At 35.2% G+C, this 19,935-nt stretch overlaps 1 protein-coding gene across 7 annotated transcripts in view; it reads right to left on the bottom strand.

Moving 5' to 3' along the window:
- ARHGAP12 (Rho GTPase activating protein 12) overlaps nt 1-19,935 on the bottom strand; it is a 124,109-nt gene that overhangs the window by 34,406 nt on the left and 69,768 nt on the right. For 4 of the 7 annotated variants that reach the window (XM_017962675.2, XM_017962674.3, XM_017962676.3 and 1 more), the window contains 3 exons: nt 13,765-13,905; nt 12,202-12,282; nt 3,154-3,279 (listed from right to left, as the gene is read on the bottom strand). In XM_017962675.2, coding sequence (XP_017818164.1) covers nt 3,154-3,279; nt 12,202-12,282; nt 13,765-13,905 — 348 coding nt within the window. The remainder of the gene's footprint in view (nt 1-3,153; nt 3,280-12,201; nt 12,283-13,764; nt 13,906-19,935) is intronic. The other 3 variants (XM_017962677.2, XM_017962679.3, XM_017962678.3) reach the window with 1 other exon arrangement.

Here is a 19,935-nt window from a genome sequence, read left to right as displayed (position 1 = left end):
TTTTAATGTCTAAGCCTACAACAGTATCATAAGAGCAAACCAATAACGTGGTTTTTTTTTTAAGCAGTCTGCTTTGTCAATATTAAAACACAGAATGTGATTTCTATTACAGATGTTGATAGGACTATTCACGGAGGGTAAGACTGAAAAACTTTTCTTGGTAGCAACAGCCCACCTCCACTTAAATTTTCTCCATTTCCTTAGATGTTCTGAATAATTTCAGAAAAAGAGAATGTTTTAAATCATACACCATTACCTATTATTAAATTTTTTCTATCAAACCAAAAAGTTCCTTTGAACATTCATCTCCATGTATGTATCATTCTAGTTTTCTACGTTTATGAAGCTGGAGAAGGTGCTGTCAACGACCCTGGGAATTTGTTTTAAGTAACACTTGCAAAAACCATTAACTCAACATTTATTCATTTGGAAAAATGTCTTCAGGTTTACATCCTACACAGTTTGTAAATATAGAAACTAACAGCAGTAAAAGTTTACATGGAAGCCCTTGAAGGGACAAGCTTATAAATCAAACAAACAAGGCACTATTAATGGAGAAAATATTAAAATCACATCAAATAAAAAACTTCAAAGAAATTTAACTTAAGGTCCAAATCTTACTTACTTTTTTCTGACAACGTCAGATCAATTTTTGATTCTAAGACTGTCTGATAGTAAAACAGTATGAGAAAGAGGGAAGATGTGATGATCCATAAAGTAGAAAATAAGTAACTGAATAAAATGATAATTATATTTTTCATAGCACATTCAGTCCCACAGAAATAAAAACCACAAATACAGTAATAATGTAAGTGCAACAATTATAACTATTATAAACAAGAAATAATTTTACATGTATACATTTATCTATATTTAGATATATGCATATAAATATACATCATATACATCTATGAAGAGTTATAGTAAAAACAGAAAAAAAAAAGCCAGAAACAGATGCATTCACACATACACATACACACACCTACCCCTCCAGGGTTATCTGTAAACTGAATTAGGACGTCATCACAACAACATCTGCTATACAGTAACAGATGGTTCTTGACTTATGATTGTTCAACTTTAAGGTGATGGGAAAGTGATAGGCATTCACTAGAAAACATACTTGAAACTTTGATCTTTTCCTGGGCTAACAATATTCAATATGACACTCTCTCATGATGCTGCACAGAGGCATGTAGCCCCAGCTTCCAGTCAGCCACCTGATTACCAGGGTAAACAGATTACAAAGGTAAATAATTGATATTCTACAGTGTACCATGTTACTGAATGATTTTGCCCAACTGTAGGTTAATGTAAATGTTCAGAGCACATTTAAGGTAGGCTAGGCTAAGCCACAATGTACAGTGGGTTAGGTGTATTACATGCATTTTCACCTTGTGGTATTTTCAATTCATGGTATTTTCAACTTATGTGGGTTTACTGGGATATAACCTCATCCTAAGTTGCAGAGCATCTGTATTAGGTTGCTGTGATTACAATTCAGGTTATACACACTTCATCCCTTATCACATATTAGCTAGTTTGTTCTGGTAGTCAGTCCCTTTTTCAGAATCTCAAAAACTGCCCTATGTTAAGAGACTGATGCATTTGTTTGCAAAGGGTAAGGTGGGGGGTAAAAAAGACAATTCTACCAAAACTAAGTGAATCTCTAATCGCAAAAAAATCATATTCTCACAACTCTAGGACAAGGAGATGAAAGAGGAAATGTACTAAGAACTGCATGTGAGTTATTTAAAGCAATAGATTGAAAAATAATTTTAAAAAATGAATTGAGAGATTAAAAAGGAGTAAGATTGATATTTTATGATGTTGAAAACAAAAGAAAAAGGAGTAAGAAATTTTAAATAAATTATCAAAATAATCATCCTATTTGTTCCAGTATGAAGAGGCGGTAGAGTTGGTTCAACAATGATTTGCCTTAGAACAGTATATATGGCATTTGGGAGATTCCTATTTATCCTGAATTGTAATCTGGTTCTTGGTTGAGTGAATTTTTCCTATTAGAAATCCCTAGGTGTTTTACTTACCTAGATTAATCTCAACACTAATATATTTTCAAGCATATCTTCAATAGCACAGACTCAGAATGTCATTCCTTTAATGTAGTCTCTACATTCAACACAAGATCCTTACAAAATAGAAGCTAGAAACAGGTGTGCCACTTTCATTGTTTTCTATTAGTCCATCTTACACACACAAAGAATACTGTTTCTAACACTCCACCTTTAAATTCAACAAAGACCAATTTTATAGTAACTTGTAGTACCAAAATATTATACTAGTTTTGACTGATCAATTGAGATTATTGATAAAGGAATTTAGGACTTAAAGTATCCAAACATAATGAAATATGCTATAGGGATAGTTCATCCTGTTTTCACAAACACACCTAAAAATTACAGAAAAACTGTAAATCATGCTACAAGAAGCCTGATGATTTAAAAAACCTTTACATTTCAACATTAGTATGCCCAATATTCTGCAAATTCATACTAAGTTCCCAACTTATCCCCAAAATGAAGCCACACTGTAAATAAGTAACTTGTAAAGAAGTGTTTAAAACATCCATTTTAATGTTTGCATTAAAATTCACCCTTTTTTGAAACAGAGAACATTACTTCTCAGATTGATAAAAGATGTGCTTTCTACAGAGAGCATTTAGAGAAACAAAGGGAATATAATTCCAGTATTACCTGGGATGAGGAAAATTAATTAAATGTCTTCCCTATGAAACCTCCTAGAGACTGAAGACAAAGGATAACAGAAATGTGACTTTAAAATAAGATAAGCAAGAAAAATCTGTCACCTACTAGGATCAAATGTATCAAGGTACACAGATAAGTAAGCCACAGATAAGTCAGTCCATTGTGCAAAAACCAAAATCCTCAAAACCAAAACTTACTTCATGACAAACTGATGCTAAATACATAAAAATGTAGTCAATTTGATAAAAGAAAAAATAATGTAGTAACGTTTCAACATACATGCAGATCAAAAGCTTAAATTAGTTCAAAAGAAATCAAATGTTCTAGCAAAGAATATTTACTAAATACATGAAATATTAGTACAAATAGTTACAATTCACTGTACAATACAATGCAAAGAACTTGTCAAAAATCTCAACAGTCCTACCTTGTCATTAGTGTCCAATACAATGGTGCTGTGTCTCCACTTTGTTAATACTATTGGTTCTTGCAGCCGCCTATCCAGGCTCCTACTTTTAATTATTTCTCTTTGCTGCTGGGATGAAGCATTATACTAAAACAAAACAAAGCAAAAAACACTTCAGAAACAATAGAAATGAAAGTGGAATCTAAACATCCTGGCTCCAAATGACAAAGACTGTTAGGCAAAGTTCAACATATGACATCTCCATACATTTTCTAGCCTCAGTTTTCTCATCTTTAACCAGAACTGTGGCACAATTGAGAAGATCACAGACTCTGCTGTTACACAGACCAAGGTATTATCTTTGGCAAAATATTTAATCTCCGTCAGTCTAAGTTTTGTCAACTGTAAAGTAGATAAAACAGAAATATCATCTCATTCACAGAGTTGCTCTAAGGATCAAAGTATTAAAGAACAACATATTAAAAGAGTAGTACATTATCAATAAATATTAACTATCATAACTTATAAAATAAAATCAAATTAATTTTTCTACTTCTACTACTTCTACTAAGCATTATTTTAAAAACCTAAACCAAAAATTAAATTCAAAATGAACTAGTAAGTTCTTTACATATTCTGGATTCTAAACCTTTCTAAGCTATGTGAGTTGAAGATATCTTTTCCTAGTCTGTAGCCCAGCTTCTCCCCTATGTTTATGACATCTTCTACACAGAGAAGGTGTTTTGTTTAATTTTAATGTAGTCACATCTGTCAATCTTTCCGTTTATAGTAGCCTTCTGAGTCTTGTTCAAGAAATCTTGCCTACTCTGTAGATAAAGATATTCTTTGATATATCCTTCCACAGTGTTTAAAGTTTTACTTGCTATATTTATATCTTTAATCTAACTGAAATTAATCATTTAGCATGAAGGTCAAGATCTACATTTATTTTCATTTTTATCATGTGAAAACCAATAATCTTAGTAACATTCTTACTTAGTCCATGCTTACCCCACTGATTTGTTTTCTTTTTAGTTGTTGTTGCAGCATCTCAGATGACACAAACCAATGTTTGTTTGTTTGTTGAGAAAGGGTTCCTCTCTGTCACCCAGGCTGGAGTGCAGTGGCATGATCAGAGCACACTGTAACCTTGAACTCCTGGGCTCAAGAGATGTTCCTGTCCCAGACATTTGAGTAGCTGGGACTACAAGCACATGCCAGCACACTTGGCTTTTTTGTTGTTGTTGTAGAGCCAAAGTCTCCCTAACCCCATTGATTTGTAATGCCACGTCTGAGCTTTATACATGTGCCCTTACTATCCCAACTTAATTACCATAGCAGGAATTCTATCTCTCCTGTTCCCTAACCACCAACTACTCTGTATTCAGGAATATGTTGACTCTTTATGGATATTTGTTTACAAATACAAATTTTAGGTTCCATTCCCAAAAAAAGTGAGGGAAGGGATATTAAACGGAAACGCATTGGACTTGTAGATTAATTTGGACATTGTTATAAAATTCAGCCTCCCAATCCAAGATCATAATGGTATGCTACACCATTTATTTGGGTCTTCCTTTATTCTGCTCTGAAATTTTCTTTATTAAAATCTTACAGACCTTTAATAAACATGTTCTTAGTTACAACTCTTGTTGCTACTGCTGCTAATGTAAATAGTATCTTCACTGCTATCACATTTTCAAACTCACTTTTTACTAGACAAATGGGTAGTTTTCATGTTAATTTTATATCCAGCAACTTTGCTGAACTCTCATCAGTTTTAAGTTTGTAGGTTCTCTTAGGATTTTCTAATAATAATAATAATAATAATAATCTATTGCATCTCTTCCTTCTTAATTCCATTATTTCTTTCCGTTTCTTAATTGTTGACTAGAAGCTGTGATAGAAATGTTCTAGTCTAGTCCCTAACTCTAATGGGAAAGCTTCTGTAATCTCGCCATGAAGTATGAGATTTACTGCAGATTATTTAATAGATAATCTTTAGCATAATGTGTCATTATAAGAAAGTGATTTTCATCTGGGCTCGGTGGCTCACGCCTGTAATCCCAGCACTTTGGGAGACTGAGATGGGTGGATCACCTGAGGTCAGGAATTTGAGACCAGCCTGGCCAATATGGTAAAAGCCTGTCTCTACTAAAAATACAAAAATTAGCCAGGTGTGGTGGTGCAAGTCTGTAGGCCTAGCTACTTAAGAGACTGAGGCACAAGAATAGCTTGTACCTGGGAGGCGGAAGCTGCAGCGAGCCGAGATTTTGCCACTGCACCCCAGCTTGGGCGACAGAGTGACAGTCTGTCTCAAAAAAATAAAGAACAGTGATTTCCTTACAGACGCATATTCTTGGATCATAGTGGTTTTATATCTATTTTGCAAATCTTTTAACAGGTGTGTTTAGAGCATTTACATTTAATGTGATTATTTATAATGTTAGGATGTAAGTCTGGTATTTTATAGTTAATTTTCTGTCTGTTTCTCCTTTCCTACCTTCCTGTGGGCTACTTGAGGAATTTTTACTATTATATTTTAATATATCTACAGTTCCTTGAGCCTCTCGTTATACTTTTTTAGTGCTTGCTCTAGGGATTACAATATACATAATTTATCAGTCTACTAGTATCAACATTTTACTACTTCAAGTGGCATACAGAAACCCTACTAAAAATTACATCCCTTTACTCATTCTTTATGAAACAGTTGTCTCAAATATCACTACTGCATATCAGGACTACTTCAGAAATATTATAATTTTTGTTTCAAATATCAAAGACAATTTTAAACACCCAGGACAAAAGTCCCCTCAGATATTCACCCTTTCTGTTGTTCTTTATTCATTCCTGATATTGCAAGTTTTCTAATCACTTCCCTTCTGTTTGAAAGACTTCCTACAGCAACTCTTTGAAAGCAAGACTGCTGGGGATAAATCTTAGTTTAGTTTAATTCTGAAAATGTCCTTATATTACTTTCATTCCTGAAGGATATATTTTTGCTGGGTGTAGAAGGGTTCACAGTTCTTTTCTCCTAGTATTTGAAAAATGTTATGCCACTTCTTTCTGGCTTCCATGGCTTCGGACAAGTCACTTCATTCAAATTATTACCCTAAAGGTAATGTGTTGTTTCACTGAAGGGCTTTCAAGACTTTGTGGGGCGAGGGTGAGGGGTCTTTAGTTTTCAGAAATTTTGATTACAATGAGCCTGGATATGGATTTCTTTGGGGTTACATTATCTAGTGTTTATTCAGTTTCTTGAATCTGTTGGTTTGTCTTCTGCTGAATTGGGGGCATTTTCAAACACTACTTCTTCCAAGTATTTTGCTGCCTCACATTCTTTCCTTTCTCCTTCTGGAACTTCAATGAAAAGGAAGGTTAGCTCTTTTGTATTTTCCCACAGGTCTCTGAGGCACTGTTCATTTTGTTTTAGAAATCTATTGTCTCTCCGTTGTTCAGACTAAATAATTTCCACTAACCTATCTCCAAGATCATGAACTCTCTTCTTTTACTTCCATTCCGTTATGAGCCATCCAGTATTTGATTTTTCGCTCTAGGATTTACCTTTGTTTTTTCTGTATATCTTCTATTTCTTTGCTGAGACTTCCAACCTCTTATCTCGTGTGTTTATAATTGCTTCCTGTAGCACTTTTATGACAGCTGACTTAAAATCCTATGGGATAATTCATTCATTCCTGTCATTCTGGTGTGTCACCAACCTACTGTCTTTTCTCATTCAAGTTCAGATTTTCCTGGTTCTTGGTATGACAAGTAATTCTAGGTTATATTTGGGTGTTTTGAGTACTGTAAGACTTTGGCTTCCATTTAAACATATTTTAACAGGTGGTGAACCCCATTTACGTCCAGAATGCACATCTCGGCCTGCTTTTATGGCCCATAGTTCAAAGGTCAATTTCATTTTAAAAATCTTTTCATTGCTGTTCTGATCTGCTCTGTTTGTGCACTACCTAGAGGCCAGTCTGAAACCTGGGCAGTACTCCACACCATGTTTCAGTTCTCAAAGATTTTGCTATGCTAATTCTGGTTGCTTTCATGTGTAGGCCACTGGGAGTAGTGTCTAGGACCTTACACACAGTTTAGAAATCCCTTTCTCTGGCTCCTTCCTCTCCACAATCCTCTTCCCACACACTGCTTGGGATAGGACGGGGTGTTGCCTTGTTGCTGTTGTCCATTTAGTGCATAGGGAAGATGAATCACAGGGCTCCTTGCATGCACTGTGGGTCTAGTCAACAGGGCTCCACCCCAGGCTCCACAGTACCCAGGCAGGGAGCGGGAGAGTGCTGTTTCAATAGTGCCGGTTAGGGATGACCGACTGGGCTTCATAAGACATTATGCACAGTACATCATGCAGAAGGATATGCTTTTGTGGTGTTCACCTGGAACACAGTAGGTATAATAAACAGAGACGGTGTGCTTTACTTGGCTTAAAATGTTGATCATGTGTTACCACAGACTTTTGGGTTGGCTAGAAACTGTCTGATCTAGAGGGGCTTATCTGGACAAGTCTGTCCCTCATCCCCCTCCTGGGACTGGGAGGCTAGCCTGGGCACATTCTTCTCATGGCAATGGTAGAGGTGCAAGAGCAAGCCCTGACTATAAGCCCATTTCGATACTCTCCTTGTGTCATATTTGTCACATCCCAGTGAAAGCAAGCCACACAGCTGAACTCAGTTAATGACAGGACAATTTGGGAGGCCACCACAAAGAACTAATACTAGAGTCATAATGGATCCAATGATGCCATCTACTGCACTGTGATGGCTTTTAAGATTGTCTCCTTATTGTGAAGTTCTGCAGATCCAGCAAAATTTGTTGACATGTTGATTTATTTGTATTTATCCTTGACAGTATTCAAAGCATATTTTCTAGTTAAAGATTCGTGTCTTCCTTCAATTTTAGAAAATTCCTAGAAATTATATTTTCAAATATTGTTTCTACACCATTCTTCCATTCTCTTCTTTTGGAATTCCTAATATATGAATATAGAAAACTTTCAACTCATCCTTCATTTTTCTTAACTATGCTTTCATATTTGTTAGATTTCCATCCCTGTCTAAAGTTTATACTACTGACTGCATTTTTTATGTGAATAACTATGTTTTTTCATCTTGAAGATTTTTAATTTATTCTTTATCACATTTACCTATTTCATGTATGTTTTTATTTTTCCTAATTTCTTGTTCTTTTTAAATGAAAGGCTTCATTTAATTCTGATTATCCACAGCATAATTTTAAGCCTTTATTAAATTATTAAGAACATTACTTTCAGCTGGGCACGGTGGCTCACGCCTGTAATCCCAGCAGTCTGGGAGGCCAAGGTGGGCGGATCACAAGGTCAGGGTTCGAGACCAGCCTGACCAACATGGTGAAACTCCATCTCTATTAAAAATACAAAAATTAGCCAGGTGTAGTGGCGTGTGCCTGCAATCCCAGCTATGCAGGAGAATCACTTCAACCTGGGTGGCAGAGGTTGCAGTGAGCCAAGATCGCGCCACTGCACTGAAGCCTGGGCAACAGAGCGAGACTCTGTCTTTAAAAAAAAAAAAAAAAAAAAAGAAAGAACATTACTTTCATCTGGAGTGAATACCATGTTCTGATTCTTGATTTTTCTTATGTCTATAATAATAGCATTGGATTTCTTCATACATTTTATTTCAAATATTGAACGGCAGACTTCATTTTGAGTGGGGAATGTTTTGTTTTCTCTCTCTTCATTTACTCTCCTTTATTTCTTTCTCTCAATCCTCCTTCCTGTCTAACAGTTTTGTGGTTCCCTTCCCCTACACCTAACCCAGAGTGTGTGTATTTATATATACATATTCTTTTTTACTCAGCTGTCATATGAACATGTTTCTTCTTTCCAAACTTACAACAAAAATTTTTAGGGTAAAGACCGTATCCTATGTATCTGCATTCATCAAAACATATTACATAATACTGAACACCAAAACGTGTTCAGAAAATAGTAAATTAAATTTTAGTATCTGCATGGTTACAAGCTTAACAGATTTATCTTAGACTTACTAGTAAGTGCTAAGTTGCTTAGAATGCAGAATGTAACCTGGAGTTGTCTTTATCATGCAGTAACAATCTATGAAATAGGGACTCTACAACATTTTTCCTTATTTCCTCATTTCCACTGTATTTAATTCAAACTTCTTCATATCCAGTTTAATCGACAGTTAAAGAAACTGTGAAGACCTTCTGACGCTTTATGCTAAGCAGCAAATGGTAGCAGAAAATGAAAGAGTATCACAAAACTGAGGATTCAACGCTGGTCACAATCAGCACACATTTCCATTGCTGCAAAATACCCTTTGAGGTCTTGATGTTATTCAGACTCTTGCCTCTCTTCTTTTTTTCATTAAAGGCATCTCTGAAAGTAAACAGGTTTCCTAACACAGCCTATAGTTCTTCTGACCAAGGAAATCATATAATTGAGTTATAAAGAAACCCAACAGGAATATTTAGCTACCAGTTAAGGCTCCAAATTGTTCCTGATATTAGGCTATCCTGGGAATCTCTCCCTTCAAAGGACCCTGACCTGGGACAAATCACTCAAAAGCAGCCTTGTGACTGATGTCATTACTCTAGGGAATCAGAAACCACTGTGAAGAAAGACACAGCAGACGAGTCCTCCAAAAACTGAACTGGTATTTGAGGTACTGGTAAGAGCTACAATTCAAATCTGTCAAGTGGAACAAAAAAATTAATGTTTATTTAATTATTATATTAATAAAAGATTGGTCTTCTATAATCTAAATCATTTTCAGTGAACTAAACCCTGAGCAGATTTTTCTTCTGGTTCCTTCAAGTGGAAATCAGAGCTTGTATTTTATAAGCATAACACTTATTAGAACAGCCTAACAGAACCAATCCCTGTTATATACAATTTTCAATACTGAATAATTACGTCCCTCAAAACAATATTTTTATCCCAACATATAAGTTATTACATATTTTCGTCGTCATGATCCATAAAATTCTTCTTTCCAAATTAATCACTATATATGTTTTTTTATAAATGGTACCAATTTTGAAAAGTAATATCTGAGGTATTCTATTACTTCTTCCCAGCACATTAATAAAATAAATTGCTTATCTTATTATGTTTATCTCCTTTCCCCTAAAAGTTCGTAACAGTCTTACTAAGCTTGAGGTATCATTTTCCCACTTAAAAGTTTTTTATTGGAAGACAATGAAATATTTGGAAAATAAAATGGTGGGTTATTTAACTTTTTATAAAATTTAACTTTAAGAAACTGTTGCTAGAGTATCACAACTGCTAAGCTACGGTTCTTAAAAACATTACGGAGTTCTGACTGCCTGGCACAACTTCAAAGTTTCAAGGGTAAATAAGGTTTTATCTTCAGAATCACATTCTAAAAATACAAATTAATAATAATGAAAATGAAAAAAATCCACAAGTGTTTTATTGAATTACGTTTCATAATTTTAAAGAGTAATGAGATAAAACATTGAACCCTGAAATACATGATTTGTGGTACTTTTCCATAGACTTTTTATTTGGATCTTTTTCATTCATGGTATTTTATGATTGATCAAGTAAAACCACAATGTGGCAATATTAATATCTTCATAACTTTTTATACAGAAGCTCTTATAATTAAAATATAAAAATTATCTTCACTAATACTAATATGTTAAGCGGAAAATAGTATTTTTAAAAACAATCCTATTGTACAAATGTAAATTTTAATGACTCCTAATTTAGAAAGTGTAATTAATTTAAACAATAAAGTGATTTAAAATATGGAATAGCTTTTCCTGCTGAGCTGAGCAAAGAGAAAGTAAGTACCTATGTAAAACGTGTGATAAAGGATCAAAAAATGCTTATCTGAAGATGTGACAAGTTTTTTAAACTACAAGAAAATTCTGAGGCTATGCTTCATCAACAAATTAATCCAAGGCACCAGTATTTCCTTTATCTATCTCCTCATCCCCCATACCCATGAACTTTTCCATTATAGCCACCTACACATTGTTCCATGAGATTACAAAATTGTAAAAGCCGTCAACTACAACGGAGCTCTCTTCTGCTACTTGGTCAACTCAGACTCATAAAGGTATTCTTAAAAATCAATTACAGGATATGTATTTCATTTTCATCCTATCCATATCAAGCCTTAGAATTTCATAAAATAATTAAAGGCCAGATAGCATTCACATATAGAAGAAAGCACTATTAACACTAGTTTACTAGATTAGCGTTTCCCAACTTGTCAATTTAGTAACATCTAGTGATTTTTTCTATATCCGTGTTTCATTTATACTATTAATATTCTTCTTTAAATTGATTTACTTTGGGGAAAAGACAAATTTTAAAAACTAAAGTGTATGTAACAATTGACACCACATATTTGTCTACTAATTAACAGCTGTTTTCTAGAACATTAAAATAATGCACCAATTAAAATTCAAATGTTTGTTCATATATCACTTAAAATTATCTCAATCACCAATAGTGATGTGCATATGACCACTCTGAAACCTACCACCTTAGATAAACTCAGCCCTGGTACACTTGTCCAGAAATGAGATGTCCAGCTAAATCATAAGGACATCTTATCACATGTTGCCTGTATCTCAGCTAATGAGTGGCTCAATCATACACACATTTACATAAGAGGATAAACCTGAATACTGAGTTACTTTTCTTTCTTTTAAAAAATGATTAAATATAAGAACAACTTTATGTAGAAAAATCAATATACTCAACACAACTAAATAAGATGACATTATTGGTATTCAAGAGAATTCCTATTTCCAAGAATAAGGAAAGGCCAATTTCGAGTTTACCTAAAAGATATTCTGAATAGGAATAATCAGTATCACACAGTGAAGATACCTGTACATCTTAGAAAACTTACACCACTTACAGTATTCTCAGTGAATTCCGAAAAAATTATTCTTTCTACTTTGTAAAAGTATAATAAAGACTTTACAATAAATCTGCTGAAACCATCTCCAGGTATTATTTCATCTACTATTTTTAAATAGAAATTCGGTGTCAAGGTTTATTACCTTTGGCAATTCCCATTCCGACCGAGATCCGTCTGCACTGTAGTAATACTGTCTACCCTGATCATCAATATGCTTGAGCCACTATAAAAACAGAACAGGTGTTATTAAATTTAAATAAAAGCAAGTTTAAGCTACTACTATCAGAGATACTAGATTTAATTTTTATGAATTTTATTCTACTTGCTCAGTAACACTGCAACAAAAAAATTTTTTTTTTTTTTTTTTTTTTTGAGACAGAGCTTTGCTCTTGTTGCCCAGGCTGGAGTGCAATGGTGCAATCTTGGCTCACCACAACCTCTGCCTCCCGGGTTCAAGCAGTTCAAGCAATTCTTCTGCATCAGCCTCCCGAGTAGCTGGGATTACAGGCAAGTGCCACCACACCCAGCTAGTTTTGCATTTTTAGTAGAGTCAGAGTTTCTCCACGTTGGTCAGGCTGGTCTCGAAATCCTGACCTGAGATGATTCGCCTGCCTTGGTCTCCCAAAGTGCTGGGATTACAGGCGTGAGCCACTGCGCCTGGCATGCGACAAAAATTTCTAACTAAATATACTAATAGACTTGCATTTTAAGTTTGGTAAGAATAAATATACTCATTATTAAACATGACTTTATTTGCCCTCTCTATCCTCCAATGTCTGGCTAGTTGTTCAAGCACCACTTAACAACAAGCAACATACAATATAAAGATACACAGATGTACATATGCACTGGTACACAGGTACACTCCCATCTGAAAACAGGTTTGAGAAACTGACAAAAGGGAAACACTTTTCAATTAAATGTACAACTAAACCATTTAAAGCCCCATTTCATGCAAACCTTTAGGAATTACTTCCTATGGCCAAACACAATAAAATTTAAATAACAGCAACAACAAAACATCATGCAATAAAACACAGGGAATATGAGGGGAAAAAAGTATTGCTAATACAAACATATGAACTTGAGTATGAAATAAATGAAAAAACTGCTTCCATATGTTCCAATGTCAAATAATTGAGGCAGGAAAGAGGGATAAAAGCCAAGCCCCATTTATTCCCAAGCACATCTTCTCTGAACATGTACTACCAACCAGTTGCTTTCTCAAATAATACCAGATGCAATACACACACAAAATGTCAACATTCATTTCCAAACTAATCATAAAATACTAGATTGATGGTTTTTGTTTTACATAAATTTGATTGTAATAGGAAAAGGAGAATAGGCAGTAAGGCGATGTACGATAATGGCACAGAGAGAAAACCATTTCCAAAAAACTATTCCCCCAGAAAAATATAAAGAAATATGCCTATTGAAGAAATCTAAACAAATGACATTTAACAGGTGTACTCTTAAAAGGTCTTTCATGGGTATCAAGAGCATAAAAATCACTATCATCCTTAGCAGTTTAAAACCATTAATCAGTAGTTAGACTGAGTTTTCATATTGTCAATTGGTATGATTAAAAAGTTACAATGAAGACTATTTTCATGTTTTTAAAAATACTACTAAACCTTCAGTACACAACTATTTTATGAGAGAATTCTGCCAAAAAACACTAGATGAGAAAAAAAGAATGTACCTTTTCATTAGTATAGTCACTGGTATATAAGGTATGCCCACGTTCATCCAACTCTTCTGACCAACCCCTTGGAGGAGAACCACACTGACTATCTGACTGGCTGTAAGAAGTGCTGTAGTAGTTTTCTTCGGATGAAAGAAGCTACAAATAGTCAGAAACATAAGGATTTTTCTTCTTTGAATATAAATATGAATCGGCTGAAAATCTAATAAATCAATTTTACTTGAGTATAAGTACTAAGATAATTTAAATATATTTGAATATTTGATTTTGAAAGTAAATTGATAAGTCTTTAAATGGTACATTGTAAGAGGTGAGGTAAAATTAACAGTGGTTATTTTATCACATAAGTGCAACCCTAGAAAAATTCATCACAATAAAACTAAAAACAGTGTTTTCAGACTAAGGAATGCTCGAATGTTATTTAATGTTGTTTTTGGCTGAAATCAAGTTTAAAAATGAAAGGAGTAGGTGTGTGTACACATATGTATGTGTAAACAAGGGAGGAGATGAGGGAACTGCATTAGACTGAGCTCCCCCTCATGTACCACAAGCACATAGCCACATGCAAGGTAAACAACATTGCTAAATAAAGATATCTCGGACTATTTTTCTATAATTTGTGTTATAATTTAGTGGTAAATTTTCCTAAATCATTCAATCAAATGCCTATTAAAGACTACTGGAAACTAAACTTCAAAACAAGAAAAAATAACATTGAGCAAATTCAAACACAATACAGAGAGACAAATAAAAAATTCTGTATGAAAATAGTATAGGGGCCAGGAGCGGTAGTTCACGTCTGTAATCCTAGCACTAAGGGAGGCCAAGGCCAGAGGATCATTTGAGTACAGGAGCTCAAAACTGGCCTGGGCAACATAGTGAGACCTCATCTCCATTTTTTATTCAAAAGAAGGAGGAGGAGGAGGAGGAGGAGGAGGAGGAAGAGGAGGATGGGGAGGGGGAGGGGGAAAGGGATGGGAAGGGGAGGGGGAGGAGGGGAAGGGGAAGAGAAGGGAAGGGAAGGGGGAGTAGGGGAATGGGGAGGAGGGGAGGGGGAGGAGGGGAGGGAAAAGGGGAAGGGAGAGAAGAAAATAAAATAATATGGGTATACATGATAAACTGTAGACACATGAGAGAAGCAAATTAGAAGACTGGGAAAATTTAGAAACTTTTGATGCCTACTGACAAGAGGGACCATAATATGACTAAATGGCAATTTGCTTTCGGCACTGAAAAGTCATTCATTTAAGAATCATTTATTAGGTTAGCACTCATGCAAACGACCCTTCCTATCACCTCTAGGTAAAATAGTTTCAGCAAGTAAAACTTACTCATTCATACTATATTTTCTATCATCATAATTTGGTCTGAAACACTAAGATGGGTAGATTCTCAACACTGTAGTTAAAGACATTAAGATTCTAATATTAATATGTTCACAAAAACATAGCTTTACAGAAGCACTGCATAAAGTGAATTATATATGTTTTACAACAGAAACATTTTTTAAACATTGAAAACCTAATTCAAAAATCAGGAGTTTATTTTTATTTAATTGAAGCAACTTAAAATGCAAGCTCACAGACAAGAAGAGTGCAGTAAAACTTTTAGAAACAAAAATGGCAATCAAATTAGTAAAATTAATTTAAGAAACAAAATCACAGAATCAATTTTTCAAAGATATGACTTTCTAGCTAACAAAATTCTCATCATAATTTTCCAACTTTTGCACAGTAAATATGATGTTCTCTTCTACCATGAAAAGTAACCTCCAACATCTTCATATGCTTTATATTATACTACAGAACCAGGCTTTAAGATCTGGATATCCTCTACTGAAAAATAGTTGTTTAATGGCAGTTAAGTAAAAGTTAAGATAATTTTTGGCAAGCATTCTATAGATATTAACTATTCTACACCTAATAACTTAATTCAAAGGTGTAACCAATTCAGTAACTTTGGGATACAAATGTATCCTAGTACAACAAATGTATCCTAGTACAAATATGAGGAGGATGTTCCATTCATAGAAGAATGGCAGGTAGGTATCCCAATTGATACCTGAACAGAAACAGTTAAAAATGTTACATAAAATGTTTTTTTAAATAATCTATGAACAAAAGGCTAATTAAGAAATACTCAGAGGTCAAAAGCTAAGCAGAAACAAGAATCAACAGAGTCAAGCAGAGGAAAAAAAGACCAGCTTTCTTCTTGAAGGCATCTGACAGACCCCAAACTAAAATGTTAGTTTTCAAGACCATGCAGGAGTGTTAGAGAACTGAACTCAGGATTACCAAAAACAGGAAGTCTAAAAGGCTGTCCCACAATACAGAGCTGGGAACGCCAAAGAAATATACCCACAAATTATGGGTGAACCATAAACAAATCTTGCCCCTTTATTTCACACTAGGAAAATCATAGAAATTTTCCCCAGTAATTGGGGAAAATAAGGGGACTCTCTAGCCACAAAAGTCTTCATGAAATCCAAATCACTATTAATACTACCTGGGTGGCTTGTAAAAACTAAAGCTGAAGATGTACTTTTAAATATTCATAGTTTCCCCCTAGGCATCCATCAGAAGAGACTCACCTTTGAAGGAACCCACCTTCAACCCCAGCATAAAAGACTTCCTACTTATGAATTTCCAACAACTATAACCTCACATTAAAACAGATACATTCTCAAAACACCCTGAGTAAGAGTCAGCAGAAAAACAGTATAATCAGACTCTCTAAAACTTTATGTACAGAAATTAACAAAAATAAAACAGAAAACAAGACTAGAGAGATACAACAAATAAATGCAATATATAATCTTCACTGGATCCTTCACAGCAGGGAAAAAAACTGTAAAGAATATTACTTGACAACTGAGAAACAATGAATATTAATCATGTAGGAAATAACATACTAATATTATATGTCTTCGGTATGATAAATGATTTGTGGTTTTGCCAGAACATGTCCTTATACTTATGGAATAAAATATATTATCTGCTTCAAATCACTCATACACACATGTGTATGTCTGTTTGGGCAGATGAAGGGGGAGAGAGAAATAAAACAAAAGTGGCAAAATTTTAACCATTGGTAAATCTAGATGAATGGTACATGGCATATAATGTTCACTGTACTGTTCTTTTAAATTTTTGAAGGTTTAAAACTTTTCAAAGCAGTGATATTGGGAAACTCCCCTAAACAAATACTTTTTAAAATTCAAGGATTTACTTAACATCAAATGAAGGTATAGACAAAGAGAAAAATACCAAACAGAAGCTGGATCTTGAAATACTGAAAATAAACAGAGAGACATGGATGAACAGCGTGAGATTAAACATTCATTTAATCAAGGTTCCAGAGTAAGAAGAAAGAGAATATGGGGGCGAGCCTATATACAGTTATAGCTAGAAACTTTCCAAAATTGATCAAAGACAGGCCTCCTCAAATTCAGAAATCCCAACAAAGCCCTCGCGGAAAATAAAAATACCTTTACCCAGCTACATCACAGTAAAAATATAGACACATGATCTTTAAAGCTGCCAACAAAAAGAGACAAACTATGCTTAAAGAAAAGACAATCAGATTGACATCTGAATTTTCAGCATCAACAATGGAAGCCAGAGAATATGAGAATAAAATCTTCAATGAACAAGGAAAAAACAAACAATAGTCAACTTAGAACTATATATTCATGTTCTTCAAAAGTAAAAGTAAAATAAATTTTCAGACAAAAATTAAGATTCTATTACTAACAGACCCTCATGAAGGAATTTAAAAGCATGTAATCATGGCTGGGCACAGTGGCTCATGCCTGTAATCCCAGTACTTTGGGAGGCCAAGGTGCGAGGATCACTTGAGCCCAGGAGTTCAAGACCAGCCTGGTCAACACAGTGACACCCCATAACTACAAAAAATTTAAAAATTAGCCAGGCATGGTGGCTCATGCTTGTAGTCCCAGCTACCTGGGAGTCTGAGGCAGGAGGATGGCTGAGCGCAGGAGTTTGAGGCTGCAGTGAGCTATGACCACAGCACTGTACTCCAGCCTGGGCAAGAGAGCAAAACCCTGTCTCCTGCCAAAAAAGGTTCGTATTTATGACAGAAGAAGAAAATGTGAGAAGACAAAGTGGTAAAAATTAGGATTAATTTTAAGAGTCATGTACAACAACAACAAGGGGGCTAAAAATAGAAATATAACATATGACAGCAACAGCACAACAGCACACATAGATCCTATATGACTTTAAGGAACAAAAAGATAGTGATTAACTTTATGCATAGACTAACTACGCATGCTAAAGCTGGACATGGTGGCCCATACTTGTAGTCCCAGCTACTGGGGAAGCTGAGGTGAAAGGGCTGCTTGAGCCAGGAGTTTGAGCGTTGAATCTATCCTGGGCACCATAACAAGATCCTGTCTCAGCAGCACCTCTGGCCTCTACCCACTAGATGTCAGTAGCACGTTCCCCATTGTGACAACCAAAAAAAGTCTTTGGACTTTACCAAATGTCCCTGGAAGGCAAAATCAGCCCTATTATGAATTACTGTTCTAGGGTAACCACTAAAATAATAAGCTTCTGTGTTAAGACAGAAGAGCCAACAGTTGCTCCCTCCCAAACCCCACTAAAATCACAACAGCGAAATATGCTTAAAATGACGTAAACCCACAACAACAGGGAGAACAGTGAAGCAGACGAACAAAAAAAGCTGAATTATCTACACAGAAGAAAGTAGAATCTAAACCAGTATGGTGCAGACAAAGGCGGGGGGGAATGAAACCCGACAAGCTTACAGAACAGAATCTGCAAATGGCTTGGCAACTGACGGTATGAGGTATCTCTGAAACTGGGGAGTGAAAGCAGTGGTACTAAAATAAGAATTAAAAATGCCAGAATCTCCTTCTACATACCTGGCTGCTACGTGTGCAGCCCGTCCCTACTCCAGCAGAAGTACGGAGAGTTATTCCCTCTGAGAAAGGAAAAATACTAAGATTCTGAGTTGAGGGACAATAGATACAATAGGGACATGGGTACCAAGAGAAAGAAGGGAGACTGAGGGACCATGTGCAAAATGAATGCCAACACCAAGACACAGACAGCCCTTACCGTGTATAGGCAGGAGACCTAAAGATGTCTGTGGAGATTCTGATTAGTCCAAAAGGAAAGACTTAATGATTCTAACACTGGAGACTCTCCAACAAGGGGCTGACCCAGATCCCCATTAAATTTAAAAATGCCTCACAGTTGTGAGAGAAAATAATTTTCATTCTAGAATTCTATACCCAGGAATACTATCAATTAAATATGAGAGCAGAAGACAGATATTTTCATACACACACAGTTTCCATTTTACCTCCCATACACAACCCTTCTCAAGAAGTCACTGGAAGATGTGCCCCAGTCACTTTGGAAATATTAATCTTCATATAATTTGTACAGAGACCAGTAATATAAATTGAGACCCTGTATGGAAGTCACTCCCATCTATTTACTAAAATAGCCAAGAAATACGTTTAAAAGTTCCTATGTATACTTTAAATTCTTTTAGTCTATAATTTAGTCTTTTCCCTAATTCTCCAAAATTGTAAAATTTTACTTTATTATTGATCCACTGGATACCTTATTTTCAAATCTTTCTAATGTACAATTCAAATAAAATTTTCCTTTTTTTTTTTTTTTTTGAGACGGAGTCTCACTCTGTTGCCCAGACTGGAGTGCAGTGGCTCTATCTTGGCTCACTGCAGTCTCCGCCTCCCGGGTTCAAGCGATTCTCCTGCCTCAGCCTTCCTAGTAGCTGGGATTACAGGTGCCTGCCACAATGCCCAGCTACATTTTTTTGTATTTTTAGTAGAGACAGGGTTTCACCATGTTGTCCAGGCTGGTTTCGAACTCCTGACCTCAAGTGATCAGCCTCCCAAAGTGCTAGGATTACAGGCGTGAGCCACCACACCCAGCCAAATTTTCCTTTCTTATTATAGTTAAACATGAACAATTTTTCTATTTTTGCTCTCACTTAAACACTAATAACACAAGTTATTACCAAACTAAAGCTATAAATAAACCAACTGAAAAATGGGACAAGAAAGGAGTTATTAACTACAAAAAGCTTTTGGAGTCTCCTAAATACAAGATGTGTTCCCTGATTTTTCCAGCTCCTATCTACTTGAAGCTT

This window comes from Papio anubis, chromosome 11 (genome assembly GCF_008728515.1).
Source record: "Papio anubis isolate 15944 chromosome 11, Panubis1.0, whole genome shotgun sequence".
In the NCBI taxonomy this organism is placed as follows: Eukaryota; Metazoa; Chordata; class Mammalia; order Primates; family Cercopithecidae; genus Papio; species Papio anubis.
Note: the sequence above shows the minus strand (reverse complement) of the source record. Positions and strands in the feature narration are given on the sequence as shown.